Below are 15,567 nucleotides of genomic sequence, written 5' to 3'. Positions count from 1 at the left end.
TACTCAGAAAATAGGGTATATAATGATAAAATACAGAGAAATGGGAAAGGTAAGCAGTGCATATTTGTTCCAGAGGGCAAAAAGGAAGCATCTTAGCATTATAGAGCTTGAATTCTAAGAATTGATTATTTTATTGCAGTTATCTGAAAAAATGAGAACACTTAAATTCTAAGATGATTAGCCAGATTAACTGGACTGTCAGACTAAGCTTATACTAGTAAATTAGAAATTCCTAGAGAACTTCCTGGGCACTGAGACAAACTAGCATAGGAATGGCACACATCTACACTAGTAAATTCTGATGTCCAAATCCAGATGGCTACATACGAATTGTTTACTGGAAATAGTTCCTGAGATGATCTAACTTCAAAATTATATCCATGAATTATTTGCAATTTTGCTAGCTGACAATTGTCAAATATATAACTGGCTTCTAGTATAAATGATTGCATTCCTGTTTCCTGCTCTGTTCAGTTTATTACCATGGGTTCTGCCTTAGCATCCCAGAATCTCCGCTTTCAGTACATACAGAACAACTTAGTATTTCTTTTAATAAAGTAGAAATTACTCTAAGTAAAACTTCCTCACTACTAGAGATAAAATCAAATTCTTTTTCCCGAAGTAATAACTTTTACTTAGAAACTGAGACGATCTGTTTTCCAATGTTGCCTCCATTCATCATGGACTGGAAAGCAGCTTCAAGAGAAATAACGAAATAAGTTAGTGCCAAGCAAAATGTGACAAATAACTCCTTTTTTTTTTTACAAAAATGATAGAAACATACTAAACAGTTCCCCAAACAGGAGCAACCACATACTTATCCTTAACCATGTGCCAAATTAAGGAAAAACAAAAAACATGCCAGTGTCTGTAATAAACTGCAAAAGGCAGTTTTGTGTAATAATTAAAAATATATTTTTTAATTACCTTTCTGGCCCTATACAATTTAATGATTACATCTGTTGCTTTTGTGGCAAGCATACAAACACCAAACAGAAAGACAAGGCATGATCAGAGAGCCCACAAATAGTGTTAGTTTCACAAATTTTTGCGAAGGGAAAAGCTTATAAATGCTCCGTGTAGTGCAATGAATTTGTCAAGTTGGTGCAAAATAACAAAGTTTTGAGTAAATAAAGTATGAAATAGGACTGCTGCATTTAATCAGATTCCTTCAAAATACATATGTGTACCACTAAGTAGTAACAATTAGAAATAAACATGACTCCGTAAGTTTTGGCTAATGCCTATTTCAGTCTTATTGGACTAATGACTAAATGGGCTACATCATACTCTATCCTGTTACTTGAAAGGGATGCAATCTTACAGCACATCCTGAGTCACCTAGCTTGGTCCCACTGTAGTCACAAGACTCCCTTGTATTTCATATTTGTTACAGATTTTTGGAAGAGAGTATAGGCTTCAAAGAAATTAATTTTGACCTTTTTTTGGACATGTCTGATGTTCTTTCCCTTTCTTTGTGAATACCTTTCAGTATTCTTGTTAGCACATAGACTATCAAGTACTGTTAGAGACAGTTTTTTTAAAGCATAAATTTGAAGTTTCCAAAATACCCCTTTCTTACATACAAGTTCCAATAAATAGGCAGCCCATTAAATCTGTAAGATCAGGATGACTGTGAACTGATAAGGTAGCAGGTTTACACTTGTAAACCCTCCTCTTCCCTCCCCAAATAATAAAACTGGTGAAAAAATCTCAAAATTTATATTCAATATTTTTTTTTAACATATAATAATTTTCTCACAGAACATCTTAATACCTTGTGAAAAATAATACATTTTTATTATAATAATTAAATGTAGTAGATTTTAAAAAGTCTGAATTGGCAAATGGCCTCTACTGCCATTGCACTTAGCCTTATTTTTAGAAAATGATGTAAAAAAACTTACCGCCGATATTTGCTAAGCCTTTTATCACAGTCTCTCTGACCTGTCAATACAAAAAAGTCCTCTTAGCTTTCTTCAAACAAGATTAACATTACTTAAGAACATTCAAGGATACTGACACAGAAATCACCAAATCTAAAAGATTCTCTTGCTACAATGAACAGTGTTCTACTTGGGCCAGGTTCTTTGATCAAGAGAGAGGCAAATACTTTCTGATAAACCTGTAGGCAGTTTAGTCCTTTCATCAGAACTGGAACGTTTGTGCATCTGCCAAAACTTCACATCTCAGGATTTTCCTAGGGAAATTTATTTGTCTCTTGAAGAATCAAAAACTAATTTAGAAAGACCTTATGAGAAAAATAGCAAGAACCTACCTGTCAGAAAATAATAAATAGCGATTGCAAAGCTTGAAACTAAATTTCAGACAGGATCCCTGAAAGCATTCAGGAAACTAACTAAATAAGTAAGTATTTTTGAAGGCCTGATTCCTTAAGTCAAAAAGTACTTGCACCCTATGCTGAAAGAAAGAATGTAGACAGCAGCAGCATGTCAGTCATACTACAGTCACACCATCCTCAGTAGCCATCCGCTATAAGAGTACTACCTAATAAGCTTTCAGGTACACTTAAACATTCTTAAGAAAATCTCTGTTCATTCCTGAGGCATGGTAAGAGATGGACTTCCTGTAGGCAGACCACAATCTGAGGAGATAATATCAAAGGCCACAGATTATATGTAAAATTCCTACCTTCAGTTTACCCTCTTGGATCCACTGACAGAGCTGTAGCACGCTAGCTTCTTGTTTGTCCATGTAGTTCAACACCAAGAAACGTTCTCTGAGAAAGAAAGGAATGAGCCTTGAGATAAGAAATGGGTAAGCATATTTCAAAACCTGGAACTATATGACAAGTATAACTTAACTTTCTGGCTATCCAGATTTTTGCATATCCTGCTGTCACGTCTGCCCACAGCAACCAAGAGAAACAGAAATTAACATCAAAAATAGTAATTATAGCAATGTATTGACCAAAATCTCCACTGCCTTCTACTAAATCTTGTGAAAATTGTACTACAATGCACTGAATGGAAAATCTCATAAGACTTTGCTCCTCACGTCTGCCTTAGCTCCACTTGAACCCTCATGAGAGATCCAGTGATCCCAAGAGTCATAACAAAAATTCAATGTTTTACCTGTATATAAAGTTCCCATTATCTAATGAAAACCCAGACAATAAAAATGTGATTTCAACACAGTCACTGCATCGGCTGCATCCCTACTTTGATAAAAAATGTTTTGATTTTCTCTCTGGACCACTACACTTGGAGAGATGCCACATGGCAAAACATCTGAGAACAGAACCATGGCAACACCTTCCCTCATCCTGAAGAATCTCTCAGAGACTCCTGGACTAAATTAAGCAATCACAAACAAAACACAACATCAGATATCTACATGTATGTTAAAATATAGTAATATCATTTCCCAATTTTATGCTGATACAGGCAAATGAAAAGAAAGAATTCAGTGACACTGTGATTTCAGTTTCCTCGTTTAGTATGGCACCATTCTGTTCTAATTACATGTGCCTACTGTGGATCTGCAAAATATCTTCCAAGCATCAGACTCACAAAGTCATGTGAGCAATCCACCTGGAACCTGGTTGCAAGTTCTGAAGGAGAACTGTACCTTGTGATGTTCCTTTCTTTCTGTATTTTTTCTGTGTCAGGAGGCAGTGGGGGAGGATAAGGCACATCTTTGTTATACTGAGAAATCTGTCCACACAGGATGATATGGCTGTTCTGATTCATCTGTTTGGGACAGCACAAAGTGAGATAAATTACATTCCTTGGTCTCAAAAAACACATTTTCTAGAGATGCACTAAAATATATTGCAAAATGTTCACACAAATGTCCTTACTGAGAGTCACATTTCCTAGAAAAGAGTGGGAGAATTGCATGCAGTCCCATTCAACGTGTCACAACATTTAACTAGATAAATGCAGGCCAATAGTGGAAAACTAAATGCTATACAGCATACATAGCATTTAATAAGGCATTAAATGTGAGGAATACAATAATCTGTTATCTTAATATGTGCCTTTTTTTTCAGGAGAGGGGAACAGTAGGACAAAGGAAGTTGGATACAGCTATTGGATACGGACTGTGATTTAGAGATCCCAAAGAAGGGGTTGCCACCAAGGCCTCCCTGCCATGAGACAGAAACTGTAGTTTTGAGTTGACAAGAAAGAGGGCTGGTTGAGAGCCTATAGGAGGCCCAGCAGAGCTGCTCTTTTGTGAAGCCAGAAAACCAAAGCTAACAAAACACAAGATTACTGCACTGACAGAGAAGGTTTCTAAGAGAAGGTAAGAACATTACCAAGACTCCTGGCCTGAAAGAAGCAAGAAATCAAAAGCAGAAATTGTGTTCCTATTGCTATACTGCCAGGCTAGCCCAAGTGACAGGCACTGATGTCAAGTATTTGATTTCTCCTCAGGATGAGGATCAGCACCAGGGTTAGATCAATGAAGTGGAAAGCCTGTTCTGCTGTATTGTAGGCCAGTCTCCAGTGTGAATTAATTCAAAGCTGACATGTGGACCTTGGAGGGTAATGAGAATAAACCTGACAGCTGGCATAATCACCTGGCTTATAACTGTATCGCTGATGTCTCCACCAACGTTGTCAAAGTAAACATCCACGCCACCTGGGCAGAGTTTGCGTAGCTGCTCTGCCACATTCTCTTTCTTGTAATTGATAGCAGCATCAAATCCCATTTCTGAGACCAAAATGGAGCACTTTTCATCTGTGCCAGCAATACCCACCACTCTAGAGCAGCCCTCCAGACGGCCAATCTGCAGTTTAAAAAAAAATAAAGAACAATAAAGAGAAGTTAGATTGTTCGTCTGCCCATGCATAAAGGTGCCACTGGGGGGACATTAAGTGATGGTACACTTATCCTCCATCCCATTAAAACCCAGGCGGCAAATTTTAGTGTACACTCCCATCTCATGTGACAACAGCAGCAAAAGAGCCTTTTGCCATTCCCTCCTCACACATGGAGAAGGGGCAGATCCCAGCAGAAATATGCTGCCTTTCCAAACTCACTGACTGCAGGAGCTTTAGACTGTAGGACTACCAATGCTTGAAAGTACAGGAGAGCCAAACACAGTATAAAATCACCATCTATAAAGTACAGTACCAGAGCTAAAAAAGGCTGAAAAGATTGAACAATAACCAAGTTAAATACATTCTTTATAGATTTGCTCACAAATAGTTGTTTCATAGTTCCTCTTTATTAGTAAGTCTTAAGCTTGCTTGATACCTGTTGTGTTTGTATGTGCATATAGATATATAAATGTTGGTATATGCACACAAACATACCTACAACATGTTCTGCAAAGCTGAGAGAATAAAAAGGTCGTAAATCTCAAAATACAAAGAATGTCAAGGAAAACAACATGAAGAAGGTTTACTACATTTGCTAAGGTAGAAAAAATGAAAGTTACCAGTCAACTCAAAGACCATTCAAATGGCAGACTATAAACATGTAGTGAACACGTGCATTTATAACATCTATTTTACTTACCTTGGACCATTTTCTGCTATCTCAGCTGCAGGAAACTTAAGTTTCACACCTCCAGTCTCTCTCAGTAAGAGTGTGAGCCAGATCTGCAAACCTGGCCCTTTCGATGGAGTTATACTTCATCATATTTATAATGATTTTATCTGTATGTTTACTAACCAGCATGTTTCAGAACACAAACTTAGTGAGCACGTATCATTTCTATGGCTTCAACCAACCTACCTGGCCAGCCAAAGAACCACAGGCACCGGCTGCTCCACTCACCACCATCGTCTGATTTGCACCTACAGTCACATGTCCTTTCTCTCTTATACCCAGCAGGGCCGTCAGTCCTGTAATTCCGGCTGCACCAAGAAAGTAGGAAAGACATCCATTCACTAGCTGTGGAACAAGCTACAAAACAAAAACACACGGTGGAGTTGGATTTCTTTTTAAGGTGAAGTTTTGCTGTTATTTGGTTGTCTAATGATACACGACTAACTCAGGATATTTACAAAGCGAGCTCAAGGGGCCAGGACAAGCTAGCTATAAACTCTCTACCTTAATAACAAGTTTATACAGAATGAAACAAAGATTATATTTACATAGTTTTAAAAAAAGTTTTTAAGCAAAGGCACTCACAAGAGCTTAAATTGTGGAAGTGTCCATAAAGCAAAAAGTGATTGGGAGGTAAGTTTTCAGCAACAGTAAACTATCCTGATATTAATATATAGGATGAAGTAGCACCATTGTCAAACATTAGGATTGCAGATCAGAGGCACAACAGGTCTTAAAGTAGAAAAGTACAATTTCCAATAGACTTATTCAACTTATTTCTGTGTTACTTGAGGATGAACACAACGTACCTAATACACCATTACCTCCCTATGTTCAATTTAATGTTGAATATCCTTTCTTCTCTGGATGTAAAATCCCAAGTAGAAGCTTTCACTAACACATTAGAGCAATAAATTGAATTAAACATATCTAAAGCCTTTCATGTCTTTTGACTATATTCCCATGGACCTGGAGTAGGTCTACCTACAATTAGGATAGCTAACAGAATCAATTAACAGAAGCAGTTTCACGGAAATGTATTAAAAATACAACAACTGAAATAATACTGTCATGCCTGTTGACCAGCAAATGCATTCACATTTTTCTTTGTTAACGATTGAGAAAACTGATACAGATTTGGCCACCTGTGAGCACGTCTACGCTCTGAGAACTGGTTTCTTCAATAACACCAACTTAATTTTGACTAAGGAACAGTATAATTAACTACTAAAAAATAAATTAATTAATTAAAATGAGTTGTAGGAAAAGAAAATGGTGACAATGTGGATTTTGGGGCATTACATTTACATTACCTTTTGTAGCAAGCTGCCATCCAGAATGGCCACTGTCTGCCAGGGCCAATTGAAGGAAGTTACATAGTCTCCCTTGGCAAAGTTATTATTCTTGCTCTCCTCCACAACCCCAATGCCCCCACCATCAGCAACTTCAGACAGCTGCCAGGGCAGGAGGTAATCTGAGCCTGTATCTTCATTCATTCGGCAGCGCTGAAAGACAAGGCTTTAATGAGAAGCTCTGGTGCAACACATGGTTTGATTATATGAAGTTCAGATGAGGCTGGGGATGAGATATGTTTAAAACATCAAACACAATGGGCTACTCAAAAATCTCTCAATAAGCCCCAAATACTCATAATCTTCTCTTAGATCTCTCTTTCCCCTCTTGTTCACTCAGTACAAAGGACAGATCATTTTAATCTCCTTCAGCAGTGTTACCAAAGCCAAATGCATTCTACAGACACTGCCTCAAAGTCAGTCTCGTAACCAAAGACAACTGGCTTGGACCCAATGAGAATCCTCTAAATGCCATTCCTTAACTGGATGAATCATCGAAATGTAGGATTGGGAAAAAGAAAAAAAAACACTTAGGAACCATTAAGTCTGACTCTATGTACTGGAGAACACAAAATATATTCAGAGTATCCCTCACAAAGGACTGTTTAATGAAACATCTTGAAATTTGAAATCTTTTCTTTAATCTCTCCATATAGCCAAAGTTACTACCTCAGTATTTCTATATTTTTTCTTAATTTCCAAACTAAATCTACTTACCTGAAATTAAGAGTGTTTCTTTCCTACTATCTCTATCGATGTAGGGAACAAATAATCCCCATTTTCTGTACAGCAAACTTCTACATACTAATAGACAGGGGTCTGTCTAGTTCTCCTCCTACCCTGCCTTCACTTCCATTTCAATCCACAGCTCTCCCAAACACTGGATTTCCACAGTTTTGCAGAATTAGGTGCAAGTGCTGATTATGGATCCATTCAACAGTCTTCTCTGTTTCCATTGCTTACAAAGTTCTGCTACATTTTTGCCCTGTCATCACTCACTTAAGGAGAAAATCTGACTTTCATCTGTAAGCAAAACTGACGATATCTATGTAACACTGAACTTGAATCATTTACATGCTTTGCCTAGAATTTTTTCCATGGCATATTCTTCCTCCCTGCTGCTTCATCATGACAGATGCTTCCTTCTCCAAACTCATTCCTTCCAATTGAAATACACTTTCTTCCATGAGGGGAAAAAAAAAAAAAAGTAAAAAATGTGCATCACAAAAGGCACAGTTGAGATAAAACTGACACAAACAATTCTGTAACAATATATCAGGGCTCAGAGTCTCTTTCTGGTCCCATAAAGTCATATTCCTATATATATCACAAGCACATTAACTCCAAATTCCTTCCCAATATAACTCCAGTGGAATGAACAGAATTACTTAGTTATACCAGAGGTACATTTGTTCTACAATTGTTAACTTCGATGTTAAACACCACAACAGGAACAGAGTTTAAGGTAATTTCTAAGGAAATTCTGGCTTAGCCATAAGCTCATCACCTACCATGTATGGATCCACGGAGAGATAGAGGGTTCTAACACGTACTTGGCCCTCTTGCACTGTGTCCGGTATTGTACTTTGTTCCAGTCGGAAGTTTTCGGCCACTGGCACTCCATTCTTACCTAGAAGTATTTTCAAATGAAACAAATATATACTGAATGTAGAGCTTCCCTTAATAACTAGGGAAGGCCTTTTTTGTTAAGGCGGTTCTTTTTAAAATACATTACCTTATATGCTGAGGCAGGTATAAAACTACCAACAAACGTTGGGTTTTGTACCACAGGCTCAGATTTACACAGGTGCACTCCCACCACCCAAACTGAAAACCCACCCCCAAAACAGACTAATTCTCTGGTTTCCCAAAATGCTTAGTTAACCTCTCCTGACTATTGAGGACTAATTTATACAGAAAGGAACTCCAGAGGCTACTGAAGTATTATCTAATTACAAATCATCCAGTGTATTCAGCACGCAGAGGCACACGCTAACCACTCTTCTGATCGTTTTTGCCATGTCTGTTCTGATTTTCAAGCAACCTTTTGATTTATATTTTGTGCATTTTACTTATGAATATATATGGACATCCTCAAGTCTAGCCTACTCCATTTGAAAGGAAGCTTTTTGCATTTGTTGCACTGAACCAACAGTTTCCATGCTGCTTGTTGCACATAATTTTTATGAACAATTAAGTCAAATCAAAAACCAAACAAATAAAAAACCTCATACAGCTGGAACCACTGGCACTATAAGGAATGTGCCAGACACACATCTATGTTTTAAAAAGGAAAGCTACTGCTGTCAAATTTCATTTGCATTAGAAAAGATGTGTTTTTGGGATACACAATAGTTCTTACTTCACATGACTATTTTTGCATTAAGCAACATACAACCCTTCCAAAAAAAAAAGTTAACACACACATGTGGTTCTTCTGCAACTGACAATTTATAAACTCACTATTCAAACAATCGTGTGGACATACACAAGTGTGAAAGCAAGGAAGCAGACATTCTCAAACTGTGGATTTCAAAACCAAACATTTTGAAGCATGGCAGGATGAAAAATTCAATACTTTTAAAAGAGAACAAATAATAACAGCTACAAAATGCTGTTGTCATTTCTACAAAAAGAACAAATGTCAGAACTAAAAAGCAATGCCTCAAAAACTTACTTCACTTTGACTCTTACTCTTAGGGCTCTCTCATATATTATGTATGCATTATCCCTTTTTTCTCACCCAAGAGTTTAGAAGCCTCTATACACAAACTAAATAGACACACTTCACAGTAAACTTTGTTTATTGCTGCATACAATATTAAGATACGCAAATCTTGTTAGCTTCTCTTTCTACTCTCAGCATTTTGGAGTATTAGGCAACCAAGACAAACACATCGCTCCCTGATGGCAGAGAAATACATACCAGGGCGTGAATTCAGCACTACTCTTTCTATAATCATCCCTGCTTTTGCAGCAATTTCACACCGGGTTCCTACAAAGGAAAACATTGTTGAAGTCCTGAAACATAAAATTCCTTGAGAAAGAATATAGGGCAAAGTACTTAGCAAGTTGGAAATGCGGGGACTGGGTTTAGGTAACGCAAATGTTTCGACACCGCTTACAAATCTCATGGGAAACATAACATGCTCCCTGGCCCTAGGCAGCAGTAAGGGAGAGCTCAGCATCTGCTCAGCCAGGAGCATCCCACCAGGCACCGCTTGGCTCATCCACTGCTCTGCTGGAATTGGTTGCAACAGCAACCTCATTACCAGCCACCGAGAATGGCAGGAGAAAGAACAAACCACCAAATCACTGTAAATGCAATAGCTCATCTGAAATGCGCTTTCACTACATGTGAAATCCTGCAGAGACACTTACAGAGTGCCAGAATTTCACCTGGTTTTTCTGACTTCTGCCACAGCCCACACTTTTCAGATAGCTCAGCCAAAAGGCACGGTGGGTTACAAAATGGTTTTGCTCTATTGTAGTTGGATTTATCTGATGTGGACTGATACCCTGTCAAAGCAATTGCCAAGCACAGGCCACATACTGGCTTCACTGTGAATTTGAAAAGAGGGGACTAAATATGGGCCTCAATGACTTCAGCATTCATGCCCAAGAGTCATATAAAACAAGTGCAGATGAAAAGTTAACTTGTGAACTGCATATCCACACAGTTAATACAACCTCTGTAATGCATATACTGAGCTAAAATCCTAGAAGGAAGGATGGCCTAGGACAAACTTTGGTAAATTGCGCATTCAGCGCCATCTTCCATGTTCAGATTTCCTGTATGGTCTGGGTTATTTGCTTTTAAATTATTTCATAAAGTATTTGTCAGAATAAAATTCTAAATTCCTCTTCAAAACACTGAAGTGGGCAGGTCCGTTCTCACAATGGCCTCATCTGGCTATATAATGCATGAAAATATCAAATTGCATATTATAACTTTATATTCCATGTCATTTCTGAGTAAACTTGAATGTAAATGGTTGAATTTTGCATTGTTGAGTACCTGAATCCTCTTAGACTAGCTTAGCTGATAGTACTTGCATAACAAAATTACATTCAAGTGGTCCAGCTATTATCCTCAGAGCAATTGTCTTAGTATCTCAGAATCTGTGCTAATTCAATGAGCATTTTATAAACTGCCAAATGTATCTAGTGCAATTTAAAACCCTCCAGTAAATGATTAATGCACATACAGAACTTGGGGTAAGTTTATGGCCACTAATGACATTGCTCTGTGCAGAAACAATGAGTGAAGAATGCAGTGAATATAAACCAACAGCGATGTGACAGTTCACATGAAGTCTGGGCAAATCATTCCTCTAAACACTATTCATATTCAGTTCAAATCTATCCGTGGTATTAAGGGTTTGATCCACTGGTTATAAACTATGCAGAACAGGCAGAATTGCTGTACAGCTCCTGCCTTACAGAAAGGTCCACTCTCAAAACTGCACGGCTGACTCTATTTTTGTTGTCCTGAAACTAAATACCTTCATTATGCAAGGACAAAAAACCAATCTGAACAACAGATCATGAAAAGCATTTTTATTATGCCTAACACATACATGAAATATCTGCTTTCTACTATACTACGGAGAGAGGGAAAAAAAAAAAAAAGACCAATAAAACTATTAACAAATTAAAACAAAGGAAAAGCAACGCAGCCTGGCACAGGAAGATGAGGGTGGAAAAATACACAATGTAAGTTTAGAGTACTTCTTCGAATGACAGAAGTTCTGAGGGAACAACAATGCTATTGATTTCCCGGGCCATTTTCACACCTTTTGGTTGAGAAGCCTGTGTACTATTTCAATCTGAACATCTTCCAGATACTGCGAGTGGGTGGACAGAAAGAGACAGAGGCTGGCAACTGAACTGCCACTCATTCTGTGACAGCTGACACAGAAAAATAGAACACTGGAGATGGACATTTACTTATAAATGTGATTGCGCTTACGCTACAGTGGAAGTCAATAATCATCTTACACATGCAAATGTTGACACCAATAGCATAACATAACACAAAACAATCACACTTTCTTCATATCTTAAACAATTGGGAAGCAAATGAAGAAAATAAGTAAAGGCACCATCCTTTAGCACCATTGACCTAGGAAAGCTTTTGGAGAACGAGCACAGATTTTTTTAAGTGAAATAAAGTAGATCTGGATCATATAGATAATCCTTTTTGACATATGTGTAATGCAAATATTAAGGACACTTTTGGATTATTATTTTTTTAATTGTAAACAGACCTACAAGAAATCATGTACTACCATTCTAGCTTTTCAAAAAAAAAAAATAGACTGAGCTGGTTTTATTCTTTAAACCAAATGGAGTAAAAATTAGTCATGAGTTTTAACATCGTCTTTCTATGCCAAAGTCACCTGACCCACTTTTTGAGTAGAGGAGCATTAGGCAGTACAGCAGTACCTCCAGGGCACTATCAAACACATTTTAGCCCAGTGTTATTCTTACCCCCTTGTCTTTCTTCTCCCATTTTGCAAACAGACACATGGCAACTCCTTTTAAAAAGGATAAATAGATTCCTTTGCGCTAAAATGCTCTGGTTTGTTTGTCCTTGGCTTGGTTCTGAGAACTACCTGTTTCTGAGATTGCCCACGAGACACTGTTTTCAGTTGCATATACTTTTGCCAAAATAATTCAGCTGCTTTCAAGCTGTCAAAGCCCATGCCAGGTGCATTCTGGTAAAAAAAAAGGAAGAGCTGGTTAAAAAAATAAATAAAAAGGCAGAAATTTCAAGGAAGAATGATTTGGAATGAGGAACATGCAGGAAGGAAGGACTGGCACTACAAATCAGCGAGAACAAAAAGAACGGCAACTAAAGGCTAGCAAAGTAGAGAAGAAATATAATGGAGAGAGAGGACTGGAGAAAATGGGAATGATGGATAAGGATATGGAGCCAAGAAAACAGAGATAGAAAAGATGGACAAGTGGCTTAGGACTGGGAAAAAAAAAAAAAAAAAAAAAAAAGTAACTATAACTGGTAAAATGAGGAGAATGTAAATGGTATTAGGCACCAAAGTTTTCTGTTCACCACTCCACTTAGAAGTTCTACATTAGAACAATCTTAATTAAATACCAAAGTTTTTAAAAAGTAGAAGCCAGACTCAATATGAACTGCCATGAAGGGACCCAGTAAGGGCTGAGCTCAGGCTGCAGTCTTTCCCTCAAGAAAGAAATCGTTGGGAAAAAAAAAAAAAAAAAAAAAAAAAAAAAAAAAAGTAAAGAAGTAGTAGGATCTTGATCCAGCTTCCTTTTTATTTGACATTCCCAGAAACACCCAATACTGTTGAGCTTTTGACTGACGTACAGATCTAAAACTCCAGCAGGCATATAGACTCATGCCTACACACAGCTGGACTGTATAAACTTTGCTTTTTTTGTTTAATAATTAATTTGTGTTGGAGTGGCTGAAAACAGTTTAAAACAGGACTCTGGGCCACGGCCTGACTCCACAAAGCTCGCCTCACGCTCCCTTTCAGGCGATTGAGCGACCCCCGACGCCCCTTTCGACCTGCGTGGGGGCGCTGCCCCCTGACGGGACGCCCGCGAGCCTGAGGCGCTGTCCCGGCCGCCATTTCGGGCGCCCCTCAGGCCCGCCCCCTCCCCTTGCCCCCCGCGGGCGCGCGCCCGGCGCTCGCGCTCACCTTGAGCCGCGCCCGCAGCGCTCCGGCGCCTCCACTGTGGGGGCCAACGGGCGCGCGCGCGGCCCCGCCCTCCCGCGCGCGCGCACGCACGGCGCGTGCCCGGCGGGGAGCGCTCTTTCGAGCGGTGGAGGCGCTGCCCCGGCCCCGGCCGCTGCGGCCGCGGGAAGATGGCGGGCGGCGGCCCGGCCCCCTCGTCCCGTTTGGTGCAGGGTCTGGCCGCCCTCAGCCCGGGGGCGTGAGGCGATGCTGGCTCGCCTCCTGAGGCGCAGGGGAAAGGCACTTGCTGCTTGTGAGGGTTTTTTGTTTTTTTTTTTTTAACTTGTCTTTTAAGGATAACGCTGAGAGCCACTCGCTCGTTGTGTGTCAGCGGGTGAGATTTTGCTCACTGGTGCAACGCAAGGCTGGTTTATAGCCTCGTAGCCACGCCTAAAATACTAGTGAAGTCATGGCCGTATACAACATAATTCTGTGTGTACTATATATATACACTGTTGTGTGTGAATAAGGTGAATCACGGAATCATTAAGGTTGGAAAAGACCTCAGACATCATCTGGTCCAAGCCTACCACCACTGCTACCCACTGAACCCTGTCCCTCAGCACCATGTCCAACCTTCCTTAAACACCCCCAGGGGCAGCGACACCACCTCCCTGGGGAACCCATTCCAGCGCCTGACCACTCTGAGAAGAAATGTCTCCTCATTTCTAACCTGATAAAGAGGCAGGTGTAACATGATGAAGAGGCATCGTTACTTAAAGACTAGTTGTAGTAAGAGGATGACCTAGTGAAGAGCTGGGGCTTTCCTGGGACGAGGCCCAGCTTTAACCATGGCATTTTAATATGCCTTAAGTGAATGATTTGTGTTTGTGCCGCCACAACATCCAAAACACTGTTTCACATTAGTTGAAATAACATATATGGTAGTGGGATGGTCTAGAAAAAAAAAAAAAGGTACTTTAATCAAGACTTACACCTTCATCTTTTTTTTCCCCAGCTTTAATCAGTTCATCTAATGAAAGATCAACATTTTATTTGCACTGCCACTGAAAGTAAGTTTTCAGGGCTGAAGTTGTTTCCATAGTTTCAAATGAGCATTTCTTGTACATAGATGGCCTATATTACTGACTTGTCTCATGCTTATATAAGAGAAGAGTGTTGGCTTCTGAAATAATTATTTTTGTAATGTTACATGCCATGAACGAACAGGAAACGAGTGTATTAATGGAGAAGTCCCTGTTAATTTAGAAGTAGTGTATCTCAATGACCAGTAATAATTGAAAGAAAACTAAGGAAAAGCCATGCATAATTTTATTTCCATATATTATATAATGACAATATTGCTTTCATGTCTTTTGTATTTATGTAAGATGTCTAAGGAGCAGTCCAAATCTCTTTAGGAGCCCACTGTCTTGCCTAGCATGTGGTGGCTTTGTATCCTCTGCAAACAAGGTTATTGTGAAAGGTGGATGCAGCAGTCCTCTGCTATTTAGTTTTAACCCTTATAATCCTCTTTCCCTCACTATTGTTTCTCTCATTTACTACTGCTTACGTGGAAGTGAAGTGATTGTGAAATAAGCTTGGGTATGAGTTTACAGTGCAGTAGCCCCTGTGCGCTGGCTTGCCTTGTGGATACATGTTCTACGCTAGGAATGCCTTTTTGTGGTTTAGCCTAATCCACCTCAGACTAAGCTAAACCACACAAAGGCACCTTCAGTGTCAAACAAAACTGTTGGTGCAGGCAGGCTGTTGTGGAATAGCTATTAGGTAGCAGATATTAGGGGTTGTCACCATGTACAAACACGAGTAAATCGACCGGGGTGTCTTTATTCTGCATTCAATCAGAGACAGGGCAGAGGTGCAAGCAGGGCTGTAATTGTTCTGGAAAATGGTTGTGGCCATCTATGTTAAAACAGAACTCAAAAATCAAGCTGTAGAGGCCTTTTTCTTTAAGACTAATTGACTATTTAGCTGATTGTAAATAATCTTTTTGTCCATTTACCTGCCCT

General features: G+C 39.2%; 1 protein-coding gene across 3 annotated transcripts; it reads right to left on the bottom strand.

The window, feature by feature from the left end:
- PTGR2 (prostaglandin reductase 2) lies at positions 1 to 13,623 on the bottom strand. Of its 3 annotated transcripts, XM_084287200.1 has the most exons (11): positions 13,562 to 13,616; positions 12,494 to 12,595; positions 9,802 to 9,870; positions 8,387 to 8,505; positions 6,837 to 7,028; positions 5,710 to 5,880; positions 4,547 to 4,756; positions 3,592 to 3,713; positions 2,653 to 2,740; positions 1,908 to 1,947; positions 1 to 696 (listed from the first exon to the last, which is right to left on the bottom strand). In XM_084287200.1, exons 3-11 carry the CDS (start codon positions 9,836 to 9,838, stop codon positions 632 to 634), a joined length of 1,044 nt encoding a protein of 347 aa, XP_084143326.1. In that variant the 5' UTR covers positions 9,839 to 9,870; positions 12,494 to 12,595; positions 13,562 to 13,616; the 3' UTR covers positions 1 to 631. The 3 variants fall into 3 exon arrangements, with proteins under 3 accessions (XP_084143326.1, XP_084143327.1, XP_084143325.1); XM_084287201.1 differs by lacking the exon at positions 12,494 to 12,595 and having other exon boundaries at positions 13,562 to 13,623; XM_084287199.1 differs by lacking the exons at positions 12,494 to 12,595; positions 13,562 to 13,616 and adding an exon at positions 12,369 to 12,437.
- Positions 13,624 to 15,567: the final 1,944 nt, after the last annotated feature.

Source organism: Netta rufina, assembly GCF_964035555.1.
Source record: "Netta rufina genome assembly, chromosome: 5".
Lineage (NCBI taxonomy): Eukaryota > Metazoa > Chordata > Aves > Anseriformes > Anatidae > Netta > Netta rufina.
Note: the sequence above shows the minus strand (reverse complement) of the source record. Positions and strands in the feature narration are given on the sequence as shown.

What these genes read in the sequence shown, in the direction of transcription:
- PTGR2 (XM_084287199.1), bottom strand. Translation starts at nt 12,390, where the DNA reads ATGGGAGAAGAAAGACAAGGGG. An exon ending in AGTGCTGAATTCACGCCCTG is followed by an intron (nt 8,506 to 9,801) that starts GTATGTATTTCT and finishes AAATACTTCTAG; the next exon opens with GTAAGAATGGAGTGCCAGTG. An exon ending in GCGATACAGTTATAAGCCAG is followed by an intron (nt 3,714 to 4,546) that starts GTGATTATGCCA and finishes TGTCCCAAACAG; the next exon opens with ATGAATCAGAACAGCCATAT.